The sequence below is a fragment of the Mytilus galloprovincialis genome, chromosome 9 (assembly GCF_965363235.1).
Source record: "Mytilus galloprovincialis chromosome 9, xbMytGall1.hap1.1, whole genome shotgun sequence".
Lineage (NCBI taxonomy): Eukaryota > Metazoa > Mollusca > Bivalvia > Mytilida > Mytilidae > Mytilus > Mytilus galloprovincialis.
This window is the reverse complement of record NC_134846.1, coordinates 11,520,401-11,540,072: the sequence shown is the minus strand read 5'-3', so window position 1 is coordinate 11,540,072 and position 19,672 is coordinate 11,520,401. Positions and strand designations below refer to the sequence as shown.

The window sequence follows — 19,672 nt, the reverse complement described above, 5'->3', positions numbered from 1 at the left end:
GAAGTATTGAGCATACAAAAGCAATGAAGGCCATAATAATGGCATGTTTGTTACTGATAAACTGTAATAAACTGTAACAGGTAATGTTCACTGAAATTCAAGAAAAAACAACAACTATAACAACATTGTTTCTAAAAAAAATACATCTTAACCCAGTTGTTACACTCCTGACAGACCTGGGTAGTCCTCTTATTGTAAACATAATATTCCAGTAGTAGAACTTCAGGGTCAACTGGATGCACCTGTGCCAAGCTATGATACTAAACAAAATAAATAAACCGTGCAAGATGTACAGAAACATGTTATTTTACCTACAAAGACATTTTCTGGCAGCATATTGACTTTTACTAACATTTTTTTTTTTACACAAACTTATTTGACTTACCTTATGAGGCTCATAAAAATGTAAATATATGGAAGAATTGAACAAGAAATCATAGTCAAGATATAATAGTTGGATGAAAGATATTGTTTGGTATTGTATCTGCCCTTATTTATTCTATATCACCAATGAATGCACATGCTTTCTTCTAAATGTCACACTAAAAGCGTTACACTCCTGACATTTTGAGGTACAATTTTGGACAATATTTTTTAAACAGAGCACATACTGCTATTATCTTTGGTAGTTAGGACCAACTAATCATAATACATTATCTGACCTAAAAACATTACAGATATAGTATCATACAAGAGACTGACAAAGGTTTAAAGGAAAGGCATCATTTTTTCTGAAATAGTTTTTCATCTTAATAGTATTCTATATTTATAAGAATCAGATATCATTTTAAATAAAACATCATATATTCAGTAAAATATGTGTGAAATAACAATATGCTATTGACAAGTTTTCAGGGGAGATAACCTAAAATATTATTCGTTTGAATAAAGACTTTTTGAAAGAAAAGTTATTATCTCCCCCATGGAAACTTCCTACAAACATATATTGCAATTTTACACATATTTTACTGAATATGAAATGTTTTAATTCACATAATGTCTGATTCTTATAAATATAGAATACTTTTAGAAAGAAAAACTATATAAATGCTTAGTTTGGACAATTTAATAGCAATTCAAAATAAACAGTTCCCCTTCAGCATGGAAATGAATATAATATAACTATACAAACTGATAAACTAATTTTGTCACAACATCATTAAAGTGAAGTTTAAAGTCTTATAGGATTGTAAGTATGTTTTATTTTATCACCTTGCACTTTCATGACTTGGCTGTGGTTTTCTACAGCAGTTGGTTCAAATTTCTGACCAGTTGAACAATTTGATTTTATAAAACAAATTGCAATTTGGTCAAAATTTTGAATGAGTTGCAATTGGTGGAGAGAAACACTAACAGTCAACTCACTGTAATATGTTTAATAGTTCGAGATAAAAAAATGAATTTTGAATGCTTTTGTTAACCTTGGGACCGCAAATTTAGTTCGACTCAACTGAAATTTCGACGCATCCAATTTCGACTCATCAGGAGTCGAATTACATACTTTTGTATGGAATAAAGTTCGGGACCACGTGAAAACTTCGACTCATCCAAAATTTCAAGTCAACCGAGTTCGAGACAACGAGAATTAACTGTAGTTTAATTTCAATTTATATAAGGGATGTATTCTTCTGATGTTTGAGTCTCAATTAAATCTTATTCTGGAATAATTTCCAAAGTACATGAAATACGTAATAAAAGTGGAAAATATCAATGAATTTAAATCAAAGCGCTGTAAGCGCTGAAGGCAGTTAACCAAAAACCAAGGCAACCGTAATTATGAAAACTGTGGCAATGTTGCCTCAACATTAAACATTCATATATAGTACATTCATGTTTATCTAATGATTTATTTATTAAGGCAAATAATTTATATGTTATCAAGGTTTCAAAAGCAATTCATATATCAATGTATATTTTTTTTATGGTGAGTCTGCAGTGGTACAAGTTCCCAATGATTGCAGTTGTTCTACTTGGTAGTTAACCTTGGTTTTATTTGACTGCTAGAAGTTCAAGTTGACTTAGTATGAACATGTAATAGTATGAATGGACTGGTTTCCCTGGAAAGAAAACTGAGTTGTGTTCTATAGTACAAAAGTTATGAGACACGAATCAGACAAATGTTCACTACAACAGGGATCAAAGGTGAGGTCTGACAAGTTCACAAACAGGTAGGGTTAGGCAGAGGATTTAGGTGGGGGCAGGGGGCCCACCCCCCCCCTTTTTGGGGAAAAAATTGGTTACTTATATAGGGAATCACTGAAGCGTGACTGGAGCGGGCTCCCACTTATTTCTGGATCCGCCACTGGGGGTAGGGTGACCCTAGGGACTTCCCCTACATTTCATTTAATTTGTTAAATTGTCCCATATATGAATATATATGGTTAAAGGGTGGCGATCTCAACGGGTTTCAAATTCTCAAACAGGAGGGGGTAGGGTGACCCCAGGGACTCCATCTACATTTCATTTAATTAGTTATATTGGATCATACATGAATATATATTGTTTTGGTGTGGGGATCTCAACCGTTTCCAAGTTCTCAAACAGGAGGGTTGGGGTGACCACAGGGACTTCCCCTATATTTTATTTGATTTGTTATATTGTCCCGTACATGAGTATATATGGTTTAGGGGTAAGGATCTTGAACATTTCCAAGTTCTCAAACAGAAGGGTGTACAGTGACCTCAGGGACTCCCCCTATCTTTCATTTGAATTTTTATATTGTCCCGTACATGAATATATGGTTAAAGGGTTGCGATCTCAACAGGTTTCAAATTCTCAAAAAGGAGGAGGGTGGGGTGACCCAAGGGACTCTTCCTATATTTCATTTGATTTTTCATATTGTCACAAACATGAATATATATGGTTAAGGGGTGTGGATCTCGACCGTTTCCGAGTTCTCAAACAGGAGGGGGTGGGGTAACTCCAGGGACTCCCCCTATATTTTATTTTATTTATTATATTGTCCTATACTTGAATATATGCAGGGGGGTATTGCAAGCTTGCACCCCCCTTAAATTTGCAAAGCATGGGTTGTTTTCAGCTTAATAAAGACTATTCCGATAATTTTACCTCAAATTTTTTAAGCCTCGCTCTGCTCGGCCAAAATTTAAGTTTGTGCCCCTCCTAGCCTAATATCCTGGATCTGCCCCTCATATGGTTTAAGGGGTGGGGAGCTCCACTGTTTCCAAGTTATCAAACAGGAGGGGTAGAGTGGGCCAAAGAATGCCACCTATATATCATATGATTTACTTACATTTAGGTATATATAATATAGTTGCATTATTTGTGAAAATAAAGAAACTTTCAGCTACTTTAATTGACCCTTCAAAATTGAGAAAAACAAATAACCCTTCGAAATTGCAGTAATATGTTTACACTTTAAAAGCATATCACATGCATTATCATCATTTATCACTAATAAAGAAAATTTAGACTGTGACCACGAACATGTATATTGTTAGATATACTGTTCCCAGCTGTCACGTTGTATTGGATTTTTAAATTAAAATTTGTCAAAAAGTAATTTTGAGTTTCTGTATAAAATATTTTTCTGCTTTTTCTTTCTTTTACATATATCTTTTGGTTTACAATTCTAGTGTTTATATTCATTTACCATGCATATATTTATTTTTTCACCTGCTTTGATTTATTTTGTAAATGATCGCCAAACCCGGAATTATCCTTATCCGCTTCCGGAATCGGAACCGATATTGTAAAATTTTGTCTTCACGGCCGCCATTGTTATGTGTTACCAATGTTGTTTTTGTCAATCAGATACGATTTTACTAAAATTTATACAATATTTGTCGGCGATTTTCTGTATAAAGCTAGCGGTTGAACAAAATGAACATCGCTGTCATGAATAATAATGATAAAAATAAGTTTTTAGCTCGTTTAATTGGAGACTTTGGTGACTTGCATGGAAGGTTTGCAAAGTAATTTCTTATTTTCTTTCAAGTGGAAGGTGACTACGTCGGGCGTAGCTAGAAACCAAATATCCTAGTCGAAATTCCGCTTGCAAAAGTGGAAGGTCACGGACCTCGGACCACCGCTAATTTGCACACCTGATGAGGGATATAAACTGGTGGCTCTTAAGAGCCTGTGTCGCTCATCTTGGTCTATGTGCATATTAAACAAAGGACACAGATGGATTCATGACAAAATTGTGTTTTGGTGATGGTGATGTGTTTGTAGATCTTACTTTACTGAACATTCTTGCTTCTTACAATTATCTCAATTTATAATGAACTTGGCCCATTTGTTAGTGAGAGGAAAATATTTTGTTAAAATTTACAAAAAAATTAAAAATTGACTATAAAAGGCAATAACTCCTTAAGGGGTCAACTGACCTTTTTGGTCATGTTGACTTATTTACCCCGGTAAGGATCTTACTTTGCTGATCATTAATGCTATTTACAGTTTATCTTCATCTATAATAATATTCAAGATAACCAAATCAGCAAAATTTCCTTAAAATTACTAATTCAGGGGCAGCAACCCAACAACCAGTTGTCGGATTCATCTGAAAATTTCAGGGCAGATAGATCTTGAAACAATTTAATCCCTTGTCTGAATTGCTCTTTATGCTTTGGTTTCAGAGTTATAAGCCAAAATCTACATTTTACACCTATGTTCAATTTTTAGCCATGGCGGCCATCTTGGTTGGTTGGCCGGGTCACGCCACACATTTTTAAAACTAGATACTCCAATGATGATTGTGGCCAAGTTAAGTTTAATTTAGGCCAGTTTCAGAGGAGAAGATTTTCGTAAAAGTTAACGACGGACGACGACGATGACAACGGACGCAAAGTGATGAGAAAGGCTCACTTGGCCCTTTGGACCAGGTGAGCTAAAAATGATTTTACCAGAAACATGTACATCCTATACACAGCTACTTTTGCATAGGTACTATTTATGTACCAAAAATCTGTAGTACTGGAAATTTACTTTCAATATTCATTACTATTTTGCTACTTTAAAATTTTGTAACATTTAAAATTACCCATACGAGTAATGTTGAAAACGAGGTTATTTTAAATATTACTTATATAAGTAACTTTTCTAAATATTATTTTTATAGGTGTCCAACTAAACAGATTTTACTAGCTTTAACAAATTTTCACGGTCATCTGATTATTTTTCCCATGAAATATAAAATCTAATCTTTCTGAAACACTAATTGCCTTTCTGACGCACTTATCTTTCATATCAAAGCTTTTGGGTCAAAGATTGGTCTCATGGGATTTCAGCATTTTGAAAGTTTTTCTCTTTTAAATCTTTTAAAATAATGACGTTCAAACATGGAATACTGTGATCGTTGTTTTTGTATTATTATTTTGTACCAATATTTTAAGTACAAAACAAGTACTGTTAAGTTCAGGTACCTAAAAATTACAATAATTCTAAAGTAAAGAAATAGTACTAAATAGTACAAGTAAATTTCCAGTACTACAGATTTTAAGTACAGAAATAGTACCTATGCAAAAGTAGCTGTGTATTTCCGTCTTTTCTTAGATATGTATTTTTTCAATCATTTATAACAAAGAAGTTGAAAAATATGCATTTTGTTGATAAATCAGAGAAAAATCACAAATTTACAAAATTGATAGCATGGTTAATTTGACACAAAAAAGCATCAAAAAATGATAAAACTTTCTTATATTAACACCTACCTATAATTCTTTTAATATATATAAATTCAGATTGGTCCCCTTCATCTTCATTGAAAGTATGACAAAAAGTTAATTAATAACTGTGATTTTTTTTCACAATAAAGACCCCAAAACTGCTAAAAATTGATGACAAATAAAAAAGACATCAAAATTGGGTACTTTCAAAGGGCCATAGCTAAAAACAAGAATGTGTCCCCAGTACAGGGATGTCCCACTCGCACTATCATTTTCTATGTTCAGTGGACCTTGAAATTGGGGTCAAAACTCTTATTTGGCATTAAAATTAGAAAGATCATATCATAAGGAAAATGTGTACTAAGTGTCAAGTTGATTGGACTCAACTTCATCAAAACTACCTTAACCAAAAACTTTAACCTGAAGCGGGACAAATGGACGTACTAACGAACAGCCAGACAAACAAACAGACAGACAGACAGACGAACAAACAGACAGACAAACAGACCAGAAAACATTATGCCCCTCTACTGTCATAGGTGGGGCATAAAAAAGTGCACCACCATATGATTTTTTCTTCACCAATTATTTTTTAAGTCTTGTAAATTCAACTAGAGGCTCTAAAGAGACTGTGTCGCTCACCTTGGTCTATGTGAATATTAAACAAAGGAAGCAGATGGAATCATGACAAAATTGTGTTTTGGTGATGGTGATGTGTTTGTACATCTTACTTTACTGAACATTCTTGCTGCTTACAGTTATCTCTATCTATAATGAGCTTTGCCCAGTAGTTTCAGTGGAAAATGTTAGTAAAAATTTACAAATTTTATAAAAATTGTTAAAAATTGACTATAAAGGACAATAACTCCTTAGGGGGTCAATTGACCATTTCAGTCATGTTGACTTATTTGTAAATCTTACTTTGCTGAACATTAATGCTGTAAACAGTTTATCTCTATCTATAATAATATTCATGATAATAACCAAAAACAGTAAAATTTTCTTAAAATTACCAATTTAAGGGCAGCAACCCAACAACGGGTTGTCCGATTCATCTGAAAATTTCAGGGCAGATAGATCTCGACCTGATAAACAATTTTACCCTGGCAGGTTTGCTCAAAATGCTTTGGTTTTTGAGTTATAAGCCAAAAACTGCATTTTACCCCTATGTTCTATTTTTAGCCATGGTGGCCATCTTGATTTTTGTAAAAGTTAACGACGACAGACGACGAACGCCAAATGATGATCCGTGGAATTACACTTAAAAAGTAAAAAAAAAAAAAACATTACCCCCCCCCCCCTTTTTGCCAAATACTTCTTGGAGAAGAGTACCATTTGAACAAACAGAAAAGATAGAAATCTAGTGATATCTAATATATCAATCCTTCTACTTCGTCTGTAAGCACGCTGTTGCAGTCTACGTTTTCTAATGCTTAATCGAGACATCTTTAGTATATTTAAACTACTGCAAATCATCAAAATGGCTTTCATTAAGAAGCAACCACTTAACTTAAAAAAAAGGGGGGTATTTTTTTTTATTTATCTGAGTCAGAATTATTTCCGCGCAAACGTTTTACGGTTTGTTTTTTTTGTTGTTTTTTTTATACTGGTAATCAAATTTTTTTTTCTTCAACATTTAACACTATAATGTATGGGGAAACTCTTGATTCAGAATATTTTTTCTCATCTATAAAACCAGAATTGTTTTCTTTACCCAATTGGGGTTTGGAATATTTCCATCCCCCCTATTCAGAGTCATATGGTCGTTCCCTTACTGCTAGAAAAGTTGTCCGAAATCTTTTCATTCGATTTTACGTAATGAACATTTAAATGACATAGAGTTTACAAGTGTGAACGAATCTTATGTACAGGTAATTAAACAAGGTGTATAGATGTGAACAAATTTAATGTGAAACCAATGTCCAGTACATTAAACTAATTGTAAACAAGTTTACTGTACATGGAGTTTGGTGTGAACACGGCCATACACTCTTATACACTGTATAAAAAACAACTTTTAGAAAATATGAATAATATTGGAAAATTTGAAGTCCTACCTAAACATATTCTTTTCCCCAAATATACAGGTTTAAATCAACTTCTGATCAGTCAAACTAATGGAGTAATTTTATTCTGCTATATTGCAGTCTAATCATTTTACAAATATAATATTACCACAGACAAAACTCTCCATTACTGGACCACACAGAAACAGCAGCAGGTAGATTATCTATGGAATACAATGACTGCAGACATCCCTCGGTACTCTCTAGGTTTTCACTGTTTGCCAGACTCTTCAGATTATTGTGGAGAACATATTTTGTCAGATGGATTGTCTTATCTTTACTGTAACCAACCATTATTACTCTGTTACTTACATGGCAGGCTTCAACGCTACAAACAATATTGGTCCATGTAGTAGCTAACACTGCAGGTAAATCAATAAAGATGTATCGAAAGAAAATTTGATGAAAGGGGCTTATTTTCAAGATTATAATTGAGGCAAAAAAAACTTTCCACTAAATTTTTTATTTTTCAAACTAAATTGCAATGTTGCAAAACTGTTTTACATTTTATATATTAAATTGTGAAATTGTGAAATGTTAATGCCTTAATAGTACACTTGGAATCCATTTAGTTTTTAGTCTGTATTCAAATACACTTTCTGTAAAATATTATGAAATTAAGAATTTCTATAATTCTTGATACAGTTCAACATTCGTTTATTTGCATATGTATATACATTTTATAAGAAAAATTCTAGAAATCTTTTTTCCTTATTTGCCTAAAGATATTAGCAGCAATCAATCAATCAGCGTTTATGTACACTTCCTAGACATAACAACAGAATGAACATCTCCAAATGCATCTGAATTGAGTTGGTATTCAAACATCCAGCAGGGGCAGATCCAGCCATTTTAAAAAGGGAGTGCCCAACCCAGGACAAAAAGGGGGGGTTCCAACTAAATGTCCCCATTCAAATGCATTGATTGTCCAAAAGGGGGGGGTTCCAACCCCGGAACCCTCCCCCTGGATCCGCCACTGCCCAGCATAGCCAAATTAATGCACTTTTAAAAGAAGGCATAATTCATGAAAACATACTGTCTATTTCATTATCTTACTATAGTTATTATATAATTACATACTTTGTCCGAAGCATTATGAATAAACTTTATTGAAGAACTTTTTACCCGACACATTACTTGCTTGAATCATCACATTATCTTCTACATATTTGTCCAAATATAAGAATTGCCCATACACAAACCATACATTAAATGCCAGAAAAACACATTTCAGAAAAAAATATAATTGTATAGTATATGTCATAAAACTCACATGTCTGCTTCTACATTTGTGACTGTAAATAAACAATTATCTCTCTTGCTACTGTAGTGAGCTAGGTAAACATCTACAGAGTTATCTCCCCTTCTGGCAGTAATGATGAAGAGTGCTCTCCCTTCCAAAGAAAAGGAACATACTTTCTCTGCTGTCTGATTCTATAAAATAGTTGAATGGAAGATGACATATTATTGTGTACATACCTTCATAAAAAATAAATAAGTGAAATTTTACAAATTTAGAGACAGTGGCATTTAACTTCAATCTTTTATTACAAAAATATATCTGTATATTGTTGTGAGGTTGCTGTGTCACTGATATGTAAACAACAATGTGAAACACTTAAATTCTTCTTTTATTCATCCTTTCTAATCATTTCTATAATGAATGAGATATATTGATAATGATATTGTCCACCATATACCAGCTGATAAACATATCACTTAGGCCAAAATAAATAAATAGTGTGTTTCCTATTTCACCCCGAAAAAAATTAGGTAGGGTAGGTAGGTAAAACATTTTATTTTATGAAAACTTTTTATTTTTTTCTATCGATGACAGCAGAAAAAGTTTCCAAATGAAATCATTTGATGAGCCTGCATGCTTCTTTGATAATACATGTAGTACTAAAATCTACAGCTTTTTCTGTTTTCTGTCACACAGGGTATGCATGTGGGAACAGATTCCTACCCCTTTTTTTAGTAGTAAAAACACTGAAAATTGATGCTAAGCAACAACTTATTATGATTGTTCGAGGGGTAGTACTCTTGCACCCTCTTTATTTAATGAACAGATGTGTTTTGATGTTCGACTTGTTGACAGAATTTAATCTTGATGAGTGGGGTTCTGACAATATTGTTAAAATTTCAGGTTTTGAGAATAGTGAGAATTTTTCTTATTAAATTTATGGGAAAAAAATGTAGATATTTTAATAGGACATGATTTTTTCCTTCTCTTTCTTCTTCTTTTCCTTATAAACTGTTGTGGGACCAGCCTGGAAAAATTTAAAAGAATAAAAAGTAGACATGGTGCAGGGGCAGATTCATTTATAAATGAACATGAATCATACACCATGTCTGCCTACTGGAGAAAGCTTTCTATTTCTTTTTACACATTGTCAATTTTTAGTATTTCCTGTCTTTTTGTATCACTTTACTAATGTATTTGACGTTGACACGACTATTTCTTTGTTTTCTAGCTGTGTGCAGTTTATTTTGAAAAATCCTAGGATTTTTACCGAGTCACTGTGGATTTTAACAGTAAATTAACTCATTTTACTCTTAAATATTTTGCAACCATGTGATTATATTTTGCATATTTGACAGCCAATATGCTGCACGGTTGTTCAAAGCCATGCATGTTTATTTAAAATCTAGGTTCTTGAAACGCTTGACTTATCCGTGGTCATTGCTATCAAACGTTTTGAAGATAGTTTTCTAAACGAAGAGTCGGATCCGGAAAGAACGAAAAATCCGGATTTTTGATATTTTTTTTATTTTTGTCAATAAAATGTTTAGGGTCGGCGGCAGAAACGGAGGTAGGGTCGGGAAACCGGAAACACACTATTTATTTATTTTGGCCTTAGTTGATTCTGTATTTTATAGCGAGATTGACTTTCCTATTGTGACGTCTGGAAAAAAGGCTTTCATGCCTATTAAGGTCGCATATAAAAACATGATTTTCTGCATATGTTTGAAAAATAAAGGACAAACTTTTTTTAGATATCTTCTTAAAGTCATTAGAGAAACAGACTTCTTCTAAGGACGTGAATTCAATTTTTTATTTGCCATCCCTGGCTTCTTTATACGTAACAATGTAAGCTTGATTGACAGAAGAAATAAACACTTACCTCTGTAAATTCCCATGTATGTAGAGGAGAAAACCCCTTTTTGTATCTCCATAGTGATAAAGATTTCCTGGACAAACAACCAATCACAGGTACTTCCTTTTTTCTAAACTGCATACTACAGGTACATAATGATATCAATGATTCATCTTCTGGTAGCTAAAAAAAACATACATTCAATTAATCCTGCTGCAAATGTTTGCACCTGTCCTTAGTCAGGAATCTGATGTACAGTAGTTGTCGTTTGTTTATGTAATTTATACCAGTTTCTTGTTTCTCGTTTTTTTATATAGATTAGACCGATGGTTTTCCCGTTTGAATGGTTTTACACTAGTAATTTGGGGCCCTTTATAGCTTTTTGTTCGGTGTGAGCCAAGGCTCTGGGTTGAAGGCCGTACATTGACCTATAATGGTTTACTTTTTTAAATTGTTATTTGGATGGAGAGTTGTCTCATTGGCACTCACACCACATCTTCCTATATCTAATTAAGACATGTAAAACATATATATATAAAAATATGAAATATTCATCAGTGCATGTAGTGTGATTTAAAGGTTTCTTTCAAGGGTTTAAAATAATTCTGTTGTAATCAAGACTGCATAATGCTTGTCTCCCTTTACTTTAAAAAGTTGTTTTCAGAAATATGTATTATTCAATTTATTATTTTAAAATATAAATTCAAAAATTAGACTTTTACTGTTAAATTAACCTAAATTTCAGGTCAATAGATCATCAAAGTAATTTTTTTATATAAATATTGAACATGACTATCAAGATCATTTTGCCCTGTCCATGCAGACTGATAACCATTGACAAAACAATATGAACACAATTCTCCATCAATGTCTACGACTTGTTTGTGTCCTAGAGAGTTCAAAATAATTGTCAAAGGTACAACTTCTTATATTTTAGCACTATATTCAAGCAGAATTTCTATAGATAGATTGTTTTTCTTTCTATGAATGGATTATATTACCATGTTGACCCAAGGTCAATTGTTGTAAATGAAGTCATTGAGATTTCAAGTCTTAATAAGATCTTATGAAGTTCAGAAATAAAATAAGCATTTTGATACGGAAATGTACAGGGAAATTTCATGAATGTGAAAGTCTTCTATTTCAGAAGCATCTTAATTTTTACCTGTAAGGAATATTGCTGATCAGTTTCTGTCATACAGGTACTGTCTAGCTGTGAATCCATAGAATCAGTTTGACTATTTTCATATATTACTTCCTGGTTGCATTCCAATGAATTCATTCTTTCTACTTCTTTAGGATTTGGTGTAAATAAAGACTGGGATGATGTAAATTTGGGTATAAATAGTTCGTCTTGTGAATCTTCATTTGTACCTTGACAGATTTTTGGCAGTTCAAAATGTTTTAATGGGTTTTGTGAATCAAATTCTTGAGATTCACATGAAAACTGATTCAAATTCAATTCCTTCTTTGGTGGTATAATTTTTTTATCAACAATTTCTGAGGAATCTGGATTTTTATTTTTGTTTGTGGTTTTTTTAATCAGTTCAGATGCCTCTTTGCTCATGCTGATATCATTTTTCATGTCCTTGATGTTATCTTTTTGTTTGTGATCCATAAGTTTATTAACATCTTCAACTTCACTACTATCTACTGTTCTATCACAGAAGTTTGATAAAGTGTTTGCTTCTTCACTATCATGATGGTCCATTTTTTCTTGACTTCTCAATAGTTTCCCAAACTTTGAGACAGGCAAATCAAACTCCTTAAATTCCTTAACATTTCTTTTTGATTCATCAATGATATATTGAAAGAGAGAAGAAATCATAAAAGGACTTCCCATGGATGACCTCCTCCTAGTAGAATATTCCTTCTTTTCAACAAAACTTTCTTGTAACAATTTCAAGGTAGATAATTCCTGACTTTCATAAACTAAGGCGTTACTTTTAGAAGTTTCAGTGCATATATTGTCTAGACCAGTAATTTGACTGTCAAAGTTTTTGTCACATTTATCTTCCCTTGAAGACTTATTTTCAGAAAGGCAATGATCTTCAGAATGTTCGTCATGGTCAAAAAGTTCTTGGCTCCCAGATATATCAACAATGTCCTGTGATAATTTATTTTTCATGAGGTTGAGTGTTGGATCCACTTCTTTGGAAGGTAAAATAGCATGACTGTTTTCTCTCTCAGCTGTTTTCCTGATAGATTTCTTTTTTAAAGGACGACCTCTTTTCTTTCTCAGATTACAGGTGTCAGTTGAATTATTAGATAAAGTTGATGAAGTTGATTCTTGTGACAAGACAAGAAGTCTTTTGTCAGTTTTTTGTTGAGAATTCATAAGCTCTAATTTATTAAATGTAATTTCTTTCATTTCTAAGTCTTCATAATTTGTTTCAGAATTTGGATTCAAGTCAATTAAATTTTGTTCTTTATGGTCTATTACTTGATGACCATTCATTGTAATCCCATGATGCAGTTCTTTGTTCAAAGGAATATCAGATGTACATTTAACAGTGTCTTGACTTGACTGCACATTTAACTCATTATAATTTCCAATATTTTCCTTCAGCTCTAAGACTCTCTGGTTCTCAGAGGTTTGCAACTTTTCAACATCATTTTTATTCTTTTCAGAATAGTTAAACCTGGTGGGAAAAGCTGTTTTATTCTGCTTACTTCTTTTTGTTTTAGATGGTCTACCTCGTCTTCGTGGTTGTGAGTTTTCTTGTGTATGATCAATCAAGGAATCTTGAGATGATGACTGTGTATTGCTACAACTACTCAGACTTGCAGTTTTTACGGATGACTCTTCATTATCAATCAATATGGCTGCCTTTGTACTATATAACAATTTGTTGTTAACAGCTGTATCAGCTGTATCCAAGACAAAAGCTTTGTCCAAATCAAAAGGTAGTCTTATATCTGGAGTGCATTCAATAACAGTTTCCCGAGAAATCTCACCCACATTATCTGATGGATTCATGTCTTCTTTTGTTTGAATAACTCTTGACTCAGAAAATGAATCAACTAGATCCTTATTTGATTTTGAAGATCTTCTCCTTTTTTTTTGTTTCATGGAACTCTGTGTTTGTGAACATTCAAAAAGTTCCTGAGATGACAAATTATATCCATCATTTAATTTGACTTCTGAATTATTTTTCACTTCAGTACCCAGCAAAGATTGACTTGCATTTTCACTCATTTCTGATGAATCAGCTGTTTCTATGTGATTTACCACATTCTCTTTCTCTTGGTTTTTAATTTTATGTTTAATTTTGCTTATACTGTCTACAGACATTTGTTTCTCCTCACCTTGACCAAGATTTAAGCTTCTTTCATCAGGTTTTGATTTTTTGCTTAAATCAAACTCCGATTTAGAATTTCGATTTTTCTTTCTTTTCAGTGATAATCTCCTTTTACTTCCTGGTGCAGAATTCTGTGAAGTATCGGTTGACAATGGTGTTGAAGCTGGTTGGGAATCACCAATCAAAATAGGTGATTCTTCAGACTGACCAATACTATGATTATCTGTGTCCTGCTCTTTCCCTTTCTCTTCTTGTTCATGACATGTAGTAATATCAATGTCATTGTCATGATTGTTCCTGGAGTCTTTTCTAATTTGCAGTACAGAAGATTCGAATCCAGAATAATCAGATCCACATTTGTAAGCAGGAATACTTGGGTGAATTTTATCCTTTTTTATTTGAGATTCAAGTGAAGTTTTCTTTATGTTGGGAGTGACAGAATTATCCAATAACTTTGAAGTTGCTGTTTCCCTAGTTACAACTGGGGACTTTGTCTCTGATATTTGATTTTGTGTAGGCAGTGAATGTTTTTTAGGTGAAGAACTTTTTGACGAAACAGTAGGTGTAATTGTATGCTGTCTACTGGTGTCATGGCTTGTGCCTTCACTTTGCATTGATCGTTCATTTTCTTCTGGCTGGTTGCATTCTTTTAGTTTTTTCTTTACATGATCTTTTGCTTCCAAAACTCTATTGAATTTCTATAAATGAATGAAGGAAAAAAAAATAATAATACACATGTATCATTAAATTATAAAAATATTCATATAAATGTATTGTGGATGCATTTATTTTTATTGATATCAATGATTGTGTGGATTCAGGTGAAAAGGTATTTTTTGTGGATGCTTAAAATCATGGTTTAAAATAAAACCCCACTAAAGTCCTAATGTAAATTATAGTATTCAGTTGAACCCTTAAACTAATGGTAAACATTAACCCTAAATCAAAGCGCTGTAAGCGCTGAAGGCAGTTAACCAAAAACCAAGGCAACCGTAATTATGAAAACTGTGGCAAAGTTGCCTCAACATTAAACATTCATATATAGTACATTTATGTTTATCTAATGATTTATTTATTAAGGCAAATAATTTATATGTTATCAAGGTTTCAAAAGCAATGCATATAGCAATGTATATTTTTTATGGTGAGTCTGCAGTGGTACAAGTTCCCAATGATTGCAGTTGTTCTACTTGGTAGCTAACCTTGGTTTTATTTGACTGCTAGAAGTTCAAGTTGACTTAGTATGAACATGTAATAGTATGAATGGACTGGTTTCCCTGGAAAGAAAACTGAATTTGTGTTCTGTAGTACAAAAGTTATGAGACACGAATCTGACAAATGTTCACTACAACAGGGATCAAAGGTGAGGTCTGACTGACTTGCCCATAGTAAATGTAAATGATTTGTTATTTTGTCCCATACATATGAATATATATAATTTAGGGTGGAGATCTCAACGGTTTTCAAGTTCTCAAACAGGTAGGGGTAGGCAGATGATTTAGGTGGGGGGATGGTGGTTGACCACCCGCTTTTTGGGAGAAAAAAATTGGTTGCTTATATAGGGAATCACGGAAGCGTGACTGGAGTGGGCAACCTCTTAGGTCAGTCAGTGGGCCCCACTTACACAAATTTCTGGAACCGCCTCTGGGGGTAGGGTGACCCTAGAGACTTCCCCCTACATTTTATTTTATTTGTTATATTGTCCCATACATGAATATATATGGTTTAGGGGTGGGGATCTCGACCATTTTTAAATTCTAAAACAGGAGGGTTGGGGTGAACCCCAACGACTCTTCCTATATTTCATTTGATTTTTCATATTGTCACAAACATGAAAAGGGGTGTGGATCTCGACTGTTTCCAAGTTCTCAAACAGGAGAGGGTGGGGAAACTCCAGGGACTCCCCCTATATTTCATTTTATTTATTATATTTTCCTATACTTGAATATATGCAGGAGCGGATTCAGTCGGGGGATTGTTCTCAGCTTAATAATGAATATTCCGATAATTTTACCTGAATTTTTTTTTAGCCTCGCTCTGCTCGGAGAAAATTGAAGTTTGCGCCCCTCCTAACCTAAAATCCTGGATCTGCGCCTCATATGGTTTAGGAGTGGGGAGCTCGACTGTTTCCAAGTTATTACACAGGAGGGAGTAGGGTGGCCCAAAGGATGCCACCTATAAATCATACGATTTACTTACATTCAGGTATGTATAATAAAAGTTGCATTATTTATGAAAATAAAGAAAGAAACTTTCAGCTACTTTAATTGACCCTTCAAAAATGAGATAAACAATAACCCTTCGAAATTGCAGTAATATGTTTACACCTTAAAAGCATCTCACATGCATTATTATCATTTATCACTGATAAAGAAAATTTAGACTGTGACCATGAACATGTATATTGTTTAATAGATATACTGTTCCCAGCTGTCACGTTGTATTGGATTTTTAAATTAAAACTTGTCACAAAGAATTTTGAGTTTCTGTACAAAATATTTTTCTGCTTTTTCTTTCTTTTGCATCTTTTGGTATATATTATGTTTATATTCATTTACCATAGATGTATGTTTTCGCCTGCATGGATCGCCAAACCCGGAATTACCCTTATCCGCTTCCGGAATCAGATCTGATATTTATAAAATGTTGTCTTCACGGCCGCCATTGTTATGTGTTTACAATGTTGTTTTTGTCAATCAGATACGATTTTACTCGAATTTATACAATATTTGTCGGCGATTTTCTGTATAAAGCTAGCGGTTGAACAAAATGAACATCGCTGTCATGAATAATAATGATAAAAATAAGTTTTTAGCTCGTTTAATTGGAGACTTTGGTTTGGTGAACATGGTGAAAAGGTTTGCAAAGTTAATTCTTATTTTCTTTAAAGTGGAAGGTGACTACGTCGGGCGTAGCTAGAAACCAACTATCCTAGTCGAAATTCCGATTGCAAAAGTGGAAGGTCGCGGACCTCGGACCACCGCTAATTTGCACACCTGCCTCCAAATTGAAAAGATACGAAAATTTCTTTTTTCTAATTTGAAATTGCCGCCAACAGCATGAACAGTTGAACTTATTATAATGTTATATAATAGACTACCTACGTATTGATGACAAACAATATTCCTACGACTTTTGCCATTTGGGAAATCTAAACTACTTGTCTTAAGAGATTTTCGGCGATTAAATATTTCATACAATTGTTCTTTGACATCTTGGCCAAAAGCACAAGTCATAATGAACTACACAAGGATTCTTAATAGGCACTACTTCCTATGTGTAACTTCAAAACTTTTGGATAAATTGACGATCATTTAACGTTTTTCTGATCATATTTTTTGTAATCCAGAATAAAAAGTATTAAAAAAGTGTTCAATTAGTTGTATATAACATAGTAGCGAGCTAGATAATAACAATGGCAAGTATTTCAGCATTTATTGGGTAGAACACAAATCTAGGGTGCTCGCATAATGCAGCTTAACTGCATAAAAATACATTAAGTTTTGAAGTAGTCTGTTTGGTTTAATCTTTAAACATTAAGTCAATAACTATTGTTAAATATAGAAAAATGACAATTTTTGCTGTTGGTATGTACTGACTCTGTCATCAAGAATAGCAAGCAAAGTAATAAAAGAGTATAACTCTTTTATCAAGAATTCATTATCATCTATTGTCTGAAATAAGATGACACAAAGTTATTTACCTTGATTTTACTTTAGTAGTCACATTTATCTGGTTTATTACAGTATGCAGGACAACTGAAAAGTAACGGTTAATCAAAAGGCTTGTAAGCACAGAAGGGTAAAGGTTGCTTTGATTTATCAATGGGAAGTAAAATGCAATATGGGATTGTCAATAAAGCGTTGGACAATGGGAGGTAACTCCAATTTTTAAAGATAACTTTCACAATGACTTCATTGATATTTTTAGAACAGATATGTGATTCCTGCACCTTGCAAAAGTTATGTAATTTTCTTGACATGTCATGTGTAACATGGTTTTGTGACTTAAATATCTGAGCATATATTACATTGATAAATTTCTGAAAATTATCATTGATAGGATGTATAAAATGTTATGATCAATGCCCTATATTTTGTGTATCAATAAGGTTGCGATAAGTCTTGGAAGATTTAGATATCAAGTCAGTAACAAAAGGTTTGATTCCATTTTATGCATTCTTTACCTAAAAACTGGACAGACAAGTGAATAAATATCAACCTGTAATTTCTTTTCCTTCTTCTCTATCTGTTTCTTTAATGCTAGATATTTCAGATATTTCTCACTTATTTCCTGAAACAAACAAAAAAACAAAACAATCACTTTTTAATGGAAAAGCTATTGATATAAAAAGTTTTAAAATTTTCAACCAAGGACTGTCAGAACACCATGATCACCAATAAAATAAAATAACTATTTTCATTTCACTTATAAATTAATTTAAACAAAATTCTAACATGTCTTAGGGTTTTACTTGTATGGATGATTCCAACAAAAAATTTTGATTGGTTGATACCAGTGTATTTTTCATATTTTCTACCATTTTTTCTTATTTCAAACAAATTTGCATGTTTTTCACCACTGCCGGTGAATTTGCTTAAAATTCCCCTCTATGCCATGGTATTTGCCATTTTGAATATTCCTTGTTTAACCCCGCTAGCCTCTTCCAGCAAAAACTATTCTGATATGAAGTTGCATAAAGACAGCATTTAAGTGTATAAGTACATGTATAATTCCCCCAGTTTTATGATAGTCTCTACTTATACTCAAAATTATGCATTTATAAACATGTAGACATACATGGATACCAGCTTACAAGTAAACAAATATTTCCTTTCACCAGTACCGAGTTTCAATCAAAATCTTTTCAGTATAATTAAACAAATTTATTACATTGATTGCAATGATATATATTAATTTCCCAGTTAAATAAAAACCAATAATTTAATATGTGAAATAAACATGGTTGTTTCACTCTCTCACGTCATACAATAAGCGTTGTCAAGCATTTTTGTCAAGACGTCGATAACGTGGGATCAAAACAAATTGTGAATGCGTATGGAAAAAATATAGTTCCATACATTTTCTAAATTAATTTCATAAAAAAACCATTTGCCAATGTAATAAAAAGAATAACTAATTAAGAATTCAAATATAGAAAAATATTCAACTCGTGACCAAACAACACTGATAATTAACTCATGCGCTATGCGCATTCGTGAATTAATGTGTTGTTCGGTCATTCGTTGAATATTTTTCTCTATTTGAATTCTTCGATTAGTTATAAATATCATGTATTGAGGGGGGATTTGCGAAAAATACCAGTCTTGGGACCAAATTTCCCTTGCCTAGCAGCTTACAAATATTTAACAGTCTCTCGAAAGGTATTTTTCGCATGCACCCCTCCGTAACATGATATATCTGTTAAATATATTATATGGATATATCTCTATTTTAGGCTGTTTGTTTGTTATCTATATCAACCACACTTGCATTTTACATTGTAATGCATTATTTTTATTTAAAACTATAGTTTCTTTTATCTACATGCTGCTGCTGCTGTCATGCATATATACTAC

At 32.8% G+C, this 19,672-nt stretch overlaps 1 protein-coding gene across 3 annotated transcripts in view; it reads right to left on the bottom strand.

Moving 5' to 3' along the window:
• LOC143044400 (uncharacterized) overlaps window positions 1-19,672 on the bottom strand; it is a 61,923-nt gene that overhangs the window by 39,349 nt on the left and 2,902 nt on the right. For all 3 annotated transcript variants that reach the window (XM_076216401.1, XM_076216403.1, XM_076216402.1), the window contains exons 3-7: window positions 18,315-18,386; window positions 11,957-14,791; window positions 10,819-10,974; window positions 8,967-9,127; window positions 7,803-8,021 (exon numbers count right to left, since the gene is read on the bottom strand). In XM_076216401.1, the coding sequence (XP_076072516.1) occupies window positions 7,803-8,021; window positions 8,967-9,127; window positions 10,819-10,974; window positions 11,957-14,791; window positions 18,315-18,386 (3,443 nt within the window). The remainder of the gene's footprint in view (window positions 1-7,802; window positions 8,022-8,966; window positions 9,128-10,818; window positions 10,975-11,956; window positions 14,792-18,314; window positions 18,387-19,672) is intronic.